General features: G+C 42.1%; 1 protein-coding gene across 1 annotated transcript in view; it reads right to left on the minus strand.

Moving 5' to 3' along the window:
- Positions 1 to 15,634, minus strand: part of LOC128422168 (von Willebrand factor D and EGF domain-containing protein-like) — a 205,846-nt gene that overhangs the window by 52,904 nt on the left and 137,308 nt on the right. Inside the window, exon 21 of the mRNA XM_053405830.1 lies at positions 13,588 to 13,752. Within this exon, the coding sequence (XP_053261805.1) occupies positions 13,588 to 13,752 (165 nt within the window). The remainder of the gene's footprint in view (positions 1 to 13,587; positions 13,753 to 15,634) is intronic.

Raw genomic sequence — 15,634 nt, forward strand, 5'->3', positions numbered from 1 at the left:
CGTAACTAGAGGTACCACTGTATGTCAGTTTTAAACAAAAAGGGGGGAACCTCCATATTTGGAACAGCCAAAATTATTATTTTTTTAAGCAGTGGCATGCTGTACCACTGAGAATTCCCCCCCCATACTCTATTGAAGCCGAAAGTGAAGCTTTCTTTGCTTAAACTCTGCTTTGTGCATTCTAACTCCTTTCTCATCCCAGTCTCTATATTTACCAGTAGTGCAATACTAAGCATGTCTGCTCAGAACTACGCTCCACTGAGTTGAATGCTGCTGCTTTCCAAGTCGGTGCAGGCTCCATGTAAATGGGGATGAGCAGTTTTTGTACAGTCTCCTTAAAATGGGATGCAAGTTTAAAATTAAAATAAATAAATAAAACTGGCTTCTTTCTAAATCATACCAGTCTTATAACTCCCGAACTGACATGTTAAATTAGATAGATGGAGATGTACCCTTGAGGTTCTTCTGGAAAGTCCATCTATTTATATACTCCTAAACACAACCTAGAGGGATGCGGGTGGCGCTGTGGGTTAAACCACAGAGCCTAGGACTAGGTCAGCAGTTTGAATCCCCGTGACAGGGTGAGCTCCCGTTGCTCGGTCCCTGCTCCTGCCAAGCTAGCAGTTCGAAAGCATGTCAAAGTGCAAGTAGATAAACAGGTACTGCTCTGGCGGGAAGGTAAACGGCGTTTCCGTGCACTGCTCTGGTTCACCAGAAGCGGCTTAGTCATGCTGGCCACATGACCCAGAAGCTGTACGCCGGCTCCCTCGGCCAATAAAGCGAGATGAGCTCTGCAACCCCAGAGTCGGCCATGACTCTGGTCAGGGGTCCCTTTACCCTTTACTTTTAAACACAACCTGCACACCATGTGACCAAGCTGACAGTGAATCCAGTGGTTCATGGTCAGAAGCAGGTTGTAGGAGCAGAGGAATGGGAGGTCCCATTCTCTGAGCAGAAATCCACTTACCGTATTTTTCGCCCCATAGGATGCACCGGCCCATAGGACGCACTTAGTTTTTTTGGGAGGAAATAAAGAAAAAAAATTTATTTCCCCCCCCAGGTGCGGGGCTGAGCGGGGGAAGCCCAGCTTTCCCCGACCCCAGCCCCCAGAACAGGCTGCTATCCGTGATTTCACGCGGCTCTCCCACGGCTAGCGGAGTGCTGTGCGAAGCCCGAAGCTTGGGGCGTGCTGAGCTCAGCGTGCCCCAAGCTTCTGGGTGCCGGCAAGGTCTCCGCTAGCCGCGCGGCTCTCCCACGTTTAGCAGATAGCTTCCTGAAGCCTGGAGAGCGAGAGGGGTCGGTGCGCACCAACCCCCCTCGCTCTCCAGGCTTCAGCGAAAGCCTGCATTCGCCCCATAGGACGCACACACATTTCCCCTTCATTTTTGGAGGGGGAAAAGTGCGTCCTATAGGGCGAAAAATACGGTACATAGCATTGGATTTCGCCCTGAATATAGCCCACTCGGCCTACTAGTCATATGGGCAGTCATACAGGTCTGTTGGGCTATGTTGGACTTTGGTTGGTCACAAGTTATGCAGTTGATTGCTATTTTACAGTTTTTGAGAGCTGACATGGGATGAAAAGGCATTCGGTATTTTATCATTGGCCCACAGTAGTAATTAATATTTGACTGTTCTTGACAGCTGACATTCAGTGGTATTTAGTATTTCACAGTGGACAGCTTATGAGATTTCATGTCTGACGCCTGCCAGAATGAAAAATGTAAATATTTGTTTCAATTCTAATTAGAAGATAATATTTGTTTGTGAAAAATGTGATAACAGCACAGAACTACATACATTCATGACTTTAATAGAAATAGTGCCAGCAGTGAAAGTACAAGTTACACATTTAAGGTGAGACTGCAAGGTAACAAAGGAAAATAAAACAAGTAGATGATGCAATAGAATTTTAGGATATAGAATACTAAGATTATTATTGCTAATATATTTCAAGGATGCATCAGTGATAATTAAAACTGCAAAAATGATTTGATTCTTATGGCCAGGATGTGAAACTATGGAAAGAATAGCTATGGAAATCTGTAAGAGATGTCAGAGAGGACTAGCTTCCATTAAATTTATATGTGAATTTATGATTCAGGATTGTACCTACTGTCCTCTTTCCCAAACACCACGTGCTCATTCTTCAGACTCTCTGAACAGGAGGTTGGATCCAGAAAAACCTCCACACCATCCTCCTAGTAGCTCACACAGCTGCACAAAAAGGCTCCCTTGAGGGTCAAAAGACCTCGATGAATGGGGCGGGGACTGTGACATAGATTGCTGCAAGGGAAGGGAATACCTCAAAACTGGCTACAGGCAACCTGTGCAGGTGGAGCTTCTGAATATCAGTGTTACTTTCTTATTATTTTCTGGGATCCCCTCTTTCCTCTCTGTCCTCCTCATAGTCCTGTGACCTTTAAGAGAGCCTGTGCAATGGGCTGAGAGTCTGCTGGGGTGTAGAGGACAGTGAAGTCAGTTTTCCCCAGCTTCATTACACATCTGTTTCCCAAGATCCAAGTCCAAGGCTAAACACACACAAATGTACTTAACCTGTTCAGTTCCTAATCACGCTGGAAGCCAACATGCAAACAACTTGCAGAAACATTGACATGTTTGGATGCTGGGAGTGAGGATAATGGACACATATGCAGCAGCCTTTCCATAGTATCCTGAACGCTATTTTTCACATTAAGGAAAAAATAGCTGTGAACTGCCTTTTTATGACAGCATAAGTAGAGTATTGGACTTTTTACAGATAAATGCACATACACATATATATGTTACATTAAAGGTACAACAGGTAGATAATGTTCCCATTATCTGGATAATTATGAAATTACTCAGAAGGGTGTTCTCTAAAGACAGAGCAATCCATCAAAATTATTTTCATTTTGAATTTCATTACCTTAATGCACACAGTAGCCAGCTAGCTTTCAAAATCACTAGCCAGATAAAGTGGGAAGAAAGCCAGGGCATTCAGGTCTTTAGCAATATTATTTTTTTCATACATTTGTAAACATACAAATTAGGCGCATTTGGCAAGGGACTGATTGGGTGTATTGATTAAGTGCAAAAACAAAATGAGAAGAAACAGATCAGTTTAGCCCTGTAAGGCATTACATGAAATTAAGACAGCATGGAAAGGGAACTGGACCATACAAGCTGTCTGTTGGGCTCCCACAAAAGGTAGGGATGGTCACATTTGTAAAAGATAAGGCTATCAATTGCTACTAGCTATGATGGCTATGTTCTGTTGTTGTGCATATCCTCCAGCATGCTGCAGAGGAAACTGGGATGCTCATCTTTAGGGGCTGTGCTCCTGGAGTTTTGTCAGCATGCTGAGAGAGTGGGGGTCGGGTACAGACAGCAGTGCACTGATTGGTGGATGTGGGGCAAGAAGAGACATAAATATGGGGAAAGGTGTAGAGTGACAATACAACCTAAACTTCTGGTAAACAATTGAAGACTCTGAATCTCTACGTCATGGAAAGGCACTGCTCTGGTTCTTAGGCACTCAGCAATGAACCCCTCCTCCTTTCTCTGATGCACAGTTTTCCACTGAGAGAGTGTGTTGAACCAAAGGGGAATTGTTCTGGAAGCCGTGCAAATGCCATCTTGGTAGTCGAGATAACCCCACAGTTAATTGCTAGTTGTTGTAATCATGAGCATATATATGTTTAATATTCACTTGCTTTGATATAAGTTAATTGGCTTGTTTATGATACTATCCTTACCAGTGGGCTTGGGGTGCTGCCACCTATGACCTCATCTGGTCAGATGAAGCGATAGGAAGTCCTGGCCAAGGAAGTCCTGCTGCTTTGGGTGTAAAGAATGTATGCCCCTTTGCTTGGGTGCCAACAAGCCATCTCCTTGCTGCAGTGTCCATCCTGTGTTTGCTGTAAGTCTACACCTTTCTTTAATAAAGCACTCAAACTGACCACTGTCATTTTTAACATCCTTGTTTGGTATCTCTGCACCCACCTACTCCCATGAGCCCTCCTTTGGGCCAGTGAATCAGGACAGAGAGCAGAAAGCCAATTTTTCAATTAGAGACTGAAAGTGCTAAGAGAGGTTTGCTCTACATTCTTCCACATCTCTATACTGGAGGAGGAAGAGTCAGAAGTAGCATTTGGTGTGTTTTGGGATGGGCAAGCATCAGGGAGAAGCAGGCAGGCAGGCAAGGAGAGGCATCTGCGCTGTTGGTACCGCTGTTGCAGCTCCAGCCACAGCTGCTGTGGGGAGGCAACAAAGAAAGGCATGAAGGAACCAGCACAATCTGCGCTAGTGACTCTTTTGGGGACTGCATTCTCTCAGGAGCCCAAAGAGAACATCCTGGGATCCAAAGCTGGTAAGGCTTCCATAATTCTGGAATGTCCCAATCAAATCGGGACTACTGATAAATATGCAAGTGGGGAGTGCACTGTGGTGCACTGCTCCTGCTAGAAGGCTTCCCTTGGGTGTCTGGTTGACACAGCATGAGAACATTGGTGCTGGACTAGCTGGGTCTTTAGTCTGATCCAGAAGAACTGTTCTTATTCATTAGTGATCTCACTCTCATGCTCCATGCGCTGTAGGATTGTTTGAAAATGAGAAATCTGCTTGACTATGTATAGTAAACCATACAGGGTGGGGCAAGTGCTCCACAATACAAGGGGGCAGGGCTTGTGCATCGCTGCTATCTCTCTAGCCTTTATCGTATGGATTTTTGGGACCTACCATACTGGCACATTTGCTTCTCAAGAAAAAGGATCCTAATACAGTGGTACCTCGGCTTACATATGCTTCAGGTTACATACGCTTCAGGTTACACACTCCGCTAACCCAGAAATAATGCTTCAGGTTAAGAACTTTGCTTCAGGATGAGAACAGAAATCATGCTCCGGGAGCGCGGCAGCAGCAGGAGGCCCCATTAGCTAAAGTGGTGCTTCAGGTTAAGAACAGTTTCAGGTTAAGAACGGACCTCCGGAACAAATTAAGTACTTAACCCAAGGTGCCACTGTAGTGTGTTTTATTAAAGTATTTCAGGCATGATCCCCTTCCAATACTCCCACAAAGATAGAGAAATAAAAATAAATAAATGCCATTGTTATCTCATGACTCTAGGACTGTCACCGACTTTTCCTCATGGCTGAAACTATGCAATATTGGTATATGTGGATGAGCTACAACTAGCGAGGTCTGATCTAGTTCGCTGAGCTACGTGAGAATATTAAGATGTATAAGAACAGACGGCGGAAGAAATTCATATTTTTTTTCAAAAAAAACCCATGCCATTTCTTCAAAGGAAAAATGGCTTAGATTTAAATATTTTGCAAATAATTCTGTCTTCCATTTAACTCCGAAGCAGTAAATGGCCTAAAATTGCAACCACATTATTTCCAGCTTTAAATACATAAAAGTGACATTTACTTAACATGTGATGAAAATCAGGATTTCTTTTCCTAAATTGCAATTGCTTCAAAAGAAATAATAGATGCCTTTTAATATCACATAAGTATATGTAAATACACCCCAAGAACACTTTTCTTTAGGCAATTCTGCATGATTTCACAGTTATTTTCAAATGATTAGATCTCTCTCTCTCTCTCTCTCTCTCTCTCTCTCTCTCTCTCTCTCTCTGTGTGTGTGTGTGTGTGTATTAGCAGCTTAGGAATATAGGAGGTTTCCTTATAACAGGGCATGGGTTTCTTTACTTCCTTATGGCAGGCAAGACTGTTTACCAATCTAGCCCAGTGTTATCTTACTTTGTTAGTACTTTTCCAGGATCTTTAGCAAATATCTTTTACATAACCCACTACCTGATTCTTCTAACAAGAGACCCCAAGAACTGGACCTGGTATCTTCTGCATTCAAAACATGTCACTGAACTATAATCTTGTAATGTCCCCTAGGTAAATTTATATTGGTTAAATAGCTCACTAAATTTAGTACCGTACTGGATGTTGATGTTTTTTATAGACTGGTGACTTTAAGTGATTGTTTGTTGATCTGTTCTAAACAACAAGCAGAAGTCTTCTATGGTGTATTTTGGAACACAACCAAAATAATGTAAGAAACATTTTAGTCATTGTTAATACCTGACATTTGGACAGCACTACCAAGTGTTCAGAGCACTTCACACACATTGTTCCATGGTCAATAGCTACCATGGAACTACCACTGTGGGCAATGGATAGTAAAAAGAACTAAAGTCTGAGGTAAAACATTGTTAACACACTATGTATTTAAAAAACACACATTTTTTTTTAAAAAATGTGTATTGTCGTGATTATGAACTAGTAAACAGTGAGAGGTTAAAAACTTGCATTTACAGAAAGCCCAACTGCTTACTTTGTATACAAAACTTATTGTGGGCTGTTGTAATTGTCATTTATGTTGCTGAACAAGTCATGAAAGACGCTGTCCTAGGTCTTAGTGCTTCACAGTTAGGTCTGTCAGTTTATAAACGGGGCAGGAGAACATAAAAGCTTGGTTTTGAGAGGCCAGTTAGCCACTGGTCAGAGGGTCCCTGACTGAGGTCGTATAAAAGGGCAGTCACCAAGTTGTCCAAAGTCAGTATGGTCAGTTGAAGCAATTTAGGCAGGGAAGAGCCTGAGGAGTTAAGCAGCACAGCCTAAGTGGGAGACTGGATAAGCTGTGAGGGCTAGTAAGGAGACGAAGGCACTAGAGGTGGTTTTCCAGAATAACCTCTGGTCACAGTGACAGTGGAAGGCAGTTGGCCTCAGGTAGCAAGAAGACTTCAAGAGAGAAGACTGTGTGGCATCTTCATGGATGCATCCTGATTATCACGTTCCTGACCAGAAGGCACTTTTCAGGAAGAACTTGTCAGTTTGTCTCAAGAAGTGAAGATTCCAGTGTGTGAAAGCTGTGGGACTCTATATACTCCCAGTGAGTTCCTGACCAGAGAGAGAAGCCTACATCTTGTTCTCTACCATATTATTGGAGAGCTAACTTGGAAAGAGTTATGAAAAGGACCATTGGTATCTGGGTTTTAGTCAGCGAAGTGAATATAACAGCTTCCTTTTAAGAAAAAGTGCAAATGAAGTAAACATTGAAGCATCTTAAGAACATCTAGTCATATATTATGAATATACATTACATGTAAAGAAACTTTTAATAAAGATAGATTTGTTTTCACCTTTGAATAATTATTGTGTCTGTTCATTCTATGCCTATAAATCTAATACTTGGCTATTATATTATCCATGATGTACTAAGGAGATTGTTTTATTGTTTTGTGGAAGATACTGTGGTGGCAATCTTTTTTTAGGGATATGTAACAAAAGTATATTTAGAACATATTTTCAGCAAATATTGATAAGTCAGATCTTCTACATTTGAGGTGGTTTGGCAGAACAGAAAGATAACCAAATATCCATAGCTGGCTAGAACTGTTGGGACAAAGCCCCATAAACTTCACAGATGGGCATAATAAAAATGTCATCTATGGGGGGTGGGGACTATTAACTTAAATTTCAGCAACAACCCCGGTTCTCAGGGGCCTGAATAGTAGGCCAAACCAAGCATTTGGACAGAATGTCCAATGTGAATTAGTCTAATTCCATTTTAAAACCATCTAAGCTTGGCTGCCATCAGTACATCTTGTGGCGTTCAAGAAAAGCATTCAACAAAGCTGGAAAGAATATCTAAGCTTTGTCCCCCCACAAACTAGCATTCATTGTCACTGTTGTGAAAAGGCTGCTCTCTTTATTTAGAATGCATAGTTACGTAGAAATGTAATCACCCGAACACCTACATTTAAATGATTACAAAATCCTCTCACAATTACACACAAAGCCATTTTCCTCTGTTTAGATACTTAGTTGTGTTGTTAGTCTTTTCTATTAAAACTCAGGAAGGAAGTGCAATTGCTTAAGTGGAGTTGGGGGAGGGGAAAATAGCAGGGCCTTGTTAGAAAAGGGATGTAATCTGCGGTAGATGTTGTGATTGAATGCAAATATTATTCATGGCTTGTAACACGGGACTCTCCCTAGTGGTTTTATAGCTTGGGATTCATGGGTCTTCTGTTGCTGAGCTACATTGCTTGCTAAATATATCATCTGGATTTGGAGTGCTTAACATATTCTAGATTGATGGAATGTATGGATCAGCAAGGCTGGAAATCATTTATCTTTTAAATTATCTAAAATATTCTTCCCATCGTGTCTACCTTTGGGTGTTATATCTAGGTCACTGAATACTCCGTAGAAAACTTCCCTGTAGTATTTTTTCCCCCTTAAGTGTCTAGATTTTTAGTAGCTATTGCCTAGGCAAGATAAATTATTGTAGAAAACTCATTTTTCCCTGAGAGGTAGGATGACTCCTAGCAGCAGTTCCAGTAACATCTACTGGGTACTACTGGATTTATTTTGCATCCCAGAAGCAAAAAGCTATTACTTCCCTGGGTCCACAGTAATTTTCACAGCACATCTGAATAGTTTGCCGCCTACCACCACTGAATGTATAACGCAACACCCTGACATGATGACATCCTTTTCCTCTTCTTTCGATATGCCCTTTATTTTTACAACACAACAAGACATTGTTTTGCTTAGATTTTTCCTAGCTATCCCTGAAAGAAATCTCAGCAGGTTTCAGATCAAATCCCATTTTCTTTAATTGCACCATCCCTCCTCTTTATTTGTTGTCTGCATTTATTCCTTGTGGATGGAGTGGAAAAGCTGAATTGTACATGCAAGCCAACTGCTACCCCCCCCCACAAAGTTTAATCTCTCCCTACACTCCCTGGGAAAGATGGAACTCCTGTGGAGAAATGCACATAGGAACCAGGCTGGATGAGGCTATAGACAGCATCACTAATACCTAGCACCTTATCCAGAAAATTTTGTGACTAACTGAACTCCATAGAATCTCTCTCTCTCTCTCTCTCTCTCTCTCTCTCTCTCTCTCTGTGTGTGTGTGTGTGTGCACACACGTGCTTAAACAGCAACCCCTTCTCACAACATTGAAAAGGGCAGGACAAAAACACTCAATCATATTTATATTATTGTTACTGCTTATATGAAAGAAAATATATTAGGCCCTCAACTAGTTGATATCTTTTTTTAATGCATTTTGTTAATCAAAAAACAAAAACAAAATAAAACTGGCAAATATCAAGGTATAAGCCTCAAAATTATGTGCATGGGAATAACCAGGGCTAAACTTACATGGGCCCTCACTATCCGTTGCCCACTGCCAATCATCTTGGTCTCACCACTTGGCAGCACTGCATATACTCCCACCCGAGATTGGCATATGCTGCAATAGGATGGCAGCCAAGTAACCAATCAGCTCTGGTGAGCAACAGGAAGTAGCCTTGCTTTATCGCCCACAATGCAAGGCTTTGGCAGCCAGCACTGAATGCTGAGCATTGCATCCCTTCCCAAACGACACTGCCCAAATCCAGGGTGCCATCTTCTGGGCCTGTACCCCTGTGTGAGTTACGTGACCTGTACGAGATTGTGGGGCCCCCAACAGCACTTTTTCTCAGGCACAGCACCCCAAAATGCATGTTTTGGCATGCCATGTCTAAAAAAAGTGCAGCCTGAAATAACACAGCCATTTTGGCCACTGTCCTCTTGCATGGAAAAAATAGTCAGAGCCAAGCAGCTGATTTGCCCCCATCACATATTACAGTGCAGTCACTGGTTAAACCCATCCAGGCAGGGAGAGGCTGGTTGTCAACTAGCAGGTGCAGTGAGTGCTACCATGGCCAACAACCCTGCAGATGGGTGATCAAATACAAGCAGCCACTAGCTGCAGTGCCAGGGAAGGACAGCAGCGGAGGCCCCCTGGGCTGTTTTGACAGTGGAACACACTGCCTCTGTTTCATTAGACATTGCAAAGCAAGTGGCCACCCAAGCTCTATTAAGCATGCTTTACTAGTGGGGTCCCTGCAAATTGTGTCCTCCTCCCAGAGAGCACGCTTTGCAATGAGATCATCAAGACTGACTTCACTCCTGTTGTGGGTGGGAGTGATTGGTAGCCACAAGAACCCGATTGGTGGTCCCTTGGTGGCTGGGGTAAATCTGGCCAATGGAACTGTTTCATGCATTAACCGTTGTGTTGAGCTTCCTCTTTTCGCCTCGTGCATCGGATCACCCTCCCATGCTCCCTATATTTAGGGTCTTGCTATGACCTTGCTATGGCATTGTGGGTCGTCTGTTCTTGGGACAGGGGCCCGGTAGGAATTTTCTGATTGGCTGGTGCCACTTGGGTTTCGCCTGCTGCGTAGCAAATTGCCACAACTTTGTAAGGTTTGGTGGTTAGGCATTGGTTCAAGGTGTGGTCGAAGGGAGGTTGTCACACCTGCCCCCCCCCAATGTGCAAAAGGGTATTCTGTTAAAGGAATCCAGGGGCTTGCCTTGCATTTGTCCGACCCCCTTCTAGGGGTTAGGGCCACGCCAGAGCCCCTGGGAGCATCTGGGGTGAGCTTGAGTCTGAACCTGGTCCAATGCTCCCCCAGGATGTTTTCCCCTACTGATGTGTGCTGGAGTCCAGGCGTCAGTGCTGCCCTGCTGAGGTCAGGTGCAGCTAGTTGGGAACCAATGCCTAAGCAAACCACTCACAATCTGTAATCAATAAAGTTGTGGCCAAATTATGCCAATAACCTTAAACTAAATTCCGTGTCAATTGTGTCTTTATTTATTGGGGGAGGTCTGGGGATCGTAACACGCAACTGTAGGGACTTGCACTAGACAACCTCGGAAATCCCAGTTCCGACTCTAAGGCTTGAGTTGATTAGAGGCTGCTGCTCAGTAATGGCAGGTGCAAACCTGAGAGTAACTTCACCCAAAGTATTGCTCTGCAACACTAACAAATAGTGTGCTAAGCTTCTCTCTCATAGCTAATAAGCCTTTATGCAATTTTCATTGTTGTCATATTTGAAAGAGAAAATACAGTTCAGCAATAAAATCTACAAGGGAAACAAGAGAAAAGCTCTACTTTTCTCTTTACCAGAGTAAGAAAATACATCTCAGAAGCTGATGTATGGAACAGGGGCAATAATTGGAGCTCACAAATAGCACTAGATTTCACTCCTATCCCTAAGCAGTAGTCAGTTACAATAAAGCACTTGGTGACAATAAATCAGAATGTTTTTTTCTTCCCAGGTGCTGTCTTGAAAAATAATTTCCTGTTTGCAAAAAGAAAAGAAAAAGCTTATTTTTCTTCCCCCATGAGTACAAAAACACTTTGGTAAAGATGGGCAATTTTGCAATTTTTGTATGAATAAATGCTTATCTCTTAATCCTTAAATCATGACTATTGAATCAAAACCATCTGATAAGACAGAAAAATGTGTGAGCCACCAAGAAGCTCCTTTCGTTTAAATATTTTAAATGTCACTTGGAATCTTACTAGTCAGAGGAGATCTTTGTTTAGGAACTGGAAGAGTGTTCTTTGGCAGATCGAAACTATTATTCAAATAATCATAATTCTTCATGCATGTAAATTTAATTTATCTACTCTTCCATTTCATCCACTTTAATCATCAGGTTATATAAAGTACTTGAGCCTATCCTGTACACATGGAGGTGCAGCCACACAACTGGAACCTTGAGCTTTTGCTCCACACATGGAAAAGCCTTTAAAGGGCTTAGTAAGAACATGTTAATAATAATCTATTTTGCTAAACAAAGAACAATGAAGCAATGACTAAAGACTGCACCTATACTTTCACACTTCTTTTTTTATGTTAGCACAAATTTAGGAAATCCTCACTTGTACTACTTCACAAGTTGGTTATCTGTATCTCTCAAGGATGAGAGATGCAAATCCAAATGACCATCTATAAGTTCTACTTGTGGTCTTTTTTCTCAATTAGGATTACACCTTTCTTCAACACAGAAAGAGGAATGGCATGACTGATGTTTCTTTCTGCTCAAATAAATAAGTCTGCTCCTAGAGTCTGCTCATTATAGGAAACTGTCCATTCAGAAGGCCCCATTTAAAGAGAATTGCGTGTATAACTAATGATTAACTGAAGTTTTGCACTCCATCATGATAACTGAAAAGTCTCATACTGAAAAACCATCAAACAATTGAATGGAAGCCCTTTCCCCCCCCCCAAAGCCCATAGGCTTCAGTTCAGTCAAAAAAAATTTTCAGTTGTGCCACTCTTGGAATTTGGTATTAAATTAAAATTATATTAAAAATGGTGCAACAGATGAGTGCTACCTTTGCAGAAGGGTCATATCATAAGAAATATAAATAGGAACTTTCACTTAAATAATTAAATAAAACCCTCCTCAGAATTCTAAATGAACAGTTGACAAGCTTTTTGATGAAGTTTCAGGCACCATTTAGCAGACAAGGATAATTTATCCTGTTTGTCCTTCCAGAGGCTATGAAGAATTAGGAGAATTTAAAAAGAAGAAGAAAAGAAATCTGGTCGGTTAATAGCCAAAATCTTGAATTCCTTTTTGTGGCCATGTGCCTTGTTTATGCCATGTCCCTAAGACCTGGGGGGTCACCTCTTTCTCTATCATCACAGCACTCTTCATAACCCAAATACAGAAATTAATAAAATAATCAGTGTTTGAAAACTAGAGCTAGACCATGTGCAACACACAACCGAGAGATAGTCTGAACACTTTTATTATCAAATACTCCCTGTCATTGATGCAAGGATCTGTTTCTAAATGGGTAATGTTGATATAGGTAAAGGTAAATGGACCCCTGACCATTAGGTCCAGTCGTGGCCAACTCTGGGGTTGCGGTGCTCATCTCGCTTTATTTGCCGAGGGAGCCGGCGTACAGCTTCCGAGTCATGTGGCCAGCATGACTAAGCCGCTTCTGGCAAACCAGAGCAGTGCACGGAAATGCCAGTTACCTTCCTGCAGGAGTGGTACCTAATTATGTACTTGCACTTTGACATGCTTTTGAACTGCTAAGTTGGCAGGAGCAGGGACCGAACAACGGGAGCTCACCCCGTCGCAGGGATTCAAACCGCCGACCTTCTGATCACAGTCAATAAGGATAGTGGGTACAGTTAACCAATGACATCATAGTATTAAACTGTTGACTAGCTTGTGGATGCTATAAACTGGGAGCTGCTTTCAGCTCCCATTTCAAAAAGATGGTTTGATTTAGAGCACAACTGCTGCGATGAAGTCTCAGTAGCTTGGTGGTAGAGCACATGAACTGCATGTATAAAGTTCCAGGTTCAATCCCCAGCAGCTTCAGTTCAAAGGATCAAGTTTCCAAGAGCCTCTTTTTGTCGGAGTAGAAAATCCTGGGCTGGTTGGACAAATAGTATGACCTGGCATTCTGATGCTCCTTTTCTTTTACTGATTGAGTAAAATGCTAACATTGAAATATAATGCTACAATGTATATAAAAAGTCTACCACCCAATATCCAACTTATTTAGACTAATGCTAGACTAATGGTTGCCATTAATTTGATTCTGAATTAATTTTAGAATGAATTGATTTTAGAATGCTGTGTTTACTTTTACTGTTGTTAGCCACTCTGAGCCCGGCTTTGGCTGGGGAGGGCGGGATATAAATAAAATTATTATTATTTATCATTATCATCATCATCATCATATTTAACTTCCCAAACGAAAGGCAGGTACCTGGTCTTGATGCTCTTGTACAGATTCGTCCATTTCCAGATAAACCTGTTGGACATCGGCCACAGAGATATCCAATATCTGGAGGTTTACGGTCAATGCAGACAACTCCAGGAAAGCAAGGTCTGTTGGCACAGTTAGTAATGGGTGGCAGAACTGCTCCATGACCTGAAACAGTATCCAAGAGCCATTTCTCAATATTAAACTATTAACGGGAAAGTTAATTAAAAAGTTAAGCAGGGAGCTAATATGAGCTTTGGCCAAGGCTTTCCATTATTTTTACTCTTTTAAAATATAATTAATGTTGAATGTCCCAAAATTGTGTGCCAAGCATAAGAAAACCCTGAAGGCACAACATATCAAGCCAGCTGTTTCTCATTAAGGCAAGATTTATTAGCCTTCTAATTACATGTTTTAAAGTTTACTATTCAAAGGTGCTTGGCATTTATCAGGAGTGAAATAGAAATGGTAATTTTTCAGTGCTGGGGAACAATTACGTAAGCGAGGAAGCTGCATTAGTAGGAGGCAAACAACGTATATTTCACCACAAGCAAATCTATGGAAGCCCTAGAGGCCCTTTCTCCTTTGCAGAGCATCTGTTGGAGAGGGTGCTTTGAAATGGAAAAGACCAATGGAGAAGGGAGTGCTCCACCCTCCTGCTTAAAGAAGAAGAAGAGGAGTTTGGATTTGAAATCCCGCTTTATCACTACCCAAAGGAGTCTCAAAGCGGCTAACATTCTCCTTTCCCTTCCTCCCCCACAACAAACACTCTGTGAGGTGAGTGGGGCTGAGAGACTTCAGAGAAGTATGATTAGCCCAAGGTCACCCAGCAGCTACATGTGGAGGAGTGGAGACACGAACCCGGTTCCCCAGATTACGAATCTACCGCTCTTAACCACTACACCACACTGGCTCTGCCTGTTTCCCCTTGAAACATCCCCCCAAATCGCATTTTAGTTTGCAAACATGGGTCTGGAACCTTAACGTCACCATTTCCTCTAGGGCTGGGTGCAACATTGCCTCCCCTCACACTTGCTTGTATGGAAAAAGTGGTATTTCACATTACTTAGGGAAATTAAAACACATTGATCCTGCTCCTGTGCCTTTAACAGTAGCTTGGCATGGCAATTTAGCAGATGTAGTTTTCCTGTCATTTATTAACTCTGCTGTTGCCTGATCTGCACCTTTCAGAATAATGTGCAGAACAGAATTGAACAATCTACTGGATTTTCATGGCAGTTGGAAGCAGTTTAAAGTCATCAAAACGCACATTTAGATATTTTGGGGGGAAACTGCATGTTTAAATTCCATCATCATCATCCTATTCTGTTTTTGCAATGAACAGTGAATGGGTTGTGGTGGCAGTGGTTGCATTTGGAAGGGAGTAACAAAAACAACAACCCAATTCTTGGTTCAATGCAGAAATGGAATAACATGAATATTTTTTTCAAAAAAACTGCTAAAGAACGCAGACTAGGAACAGAAAGATCAATCAGCCCCTACTTTATAGAGGATTTGTGGAGGATAGGGTCCTTCAATGGCCGTCAGTTACAATGGTTAAATGGAACCTCCATGTTCAGAAACAGTTCCCCATTGAATTCCAGTTGCTGGGAAGGAGCAGGAGGATAATAAGGGCTTTGTAGACTTCCCAGAGACACCCTGTTGCCTACTATGGGAAGAATGATGCTGGGCTAGATACAATTCTTCCTATGTACTTTTGAAACCACAACCCCATGTGCAACTTTTCTGTGCATGCTTTATATTATTTATCTTTTATTTCCTTAGTAGATAGGGTCAACCCCCCAGTCTTGGCTAGACAGGAATCTGCTGTTCTAAAACAGGAAGGCAGGAACTTGCTTCTCTCATAGCAGCAACATTGTGTCCCTAAAACAGAAAACCTCTCAACCTCCAGATGTTGTTAGACTCCAGCTCTCATCATCCATTCCTATTGGCCATACTGGTTGATGCTGATAGGAAGTCCAACAACTTATTGGAAGGTCACACCTGGAAAGTTGCCCATTCATGCTTTATTGGGCCCGATCCCATAATT

Source organism: Podarcis raffonei, chromosome 1 (assembly GCF_027172205.1).
Source record: "Podarcis raffonei isolate rPodRaf1 chromosome 1, rPodRaf1.pri, whole genome shotgun sequence".
In the NCBI taxonomy this organism is placed as follows: domain Eukaryota; kingdom Metazoa; phylum Chordata; class Lepidosauria; order Squamata; family Lacertidae; genus Podarcis; species Podarcis raffonei.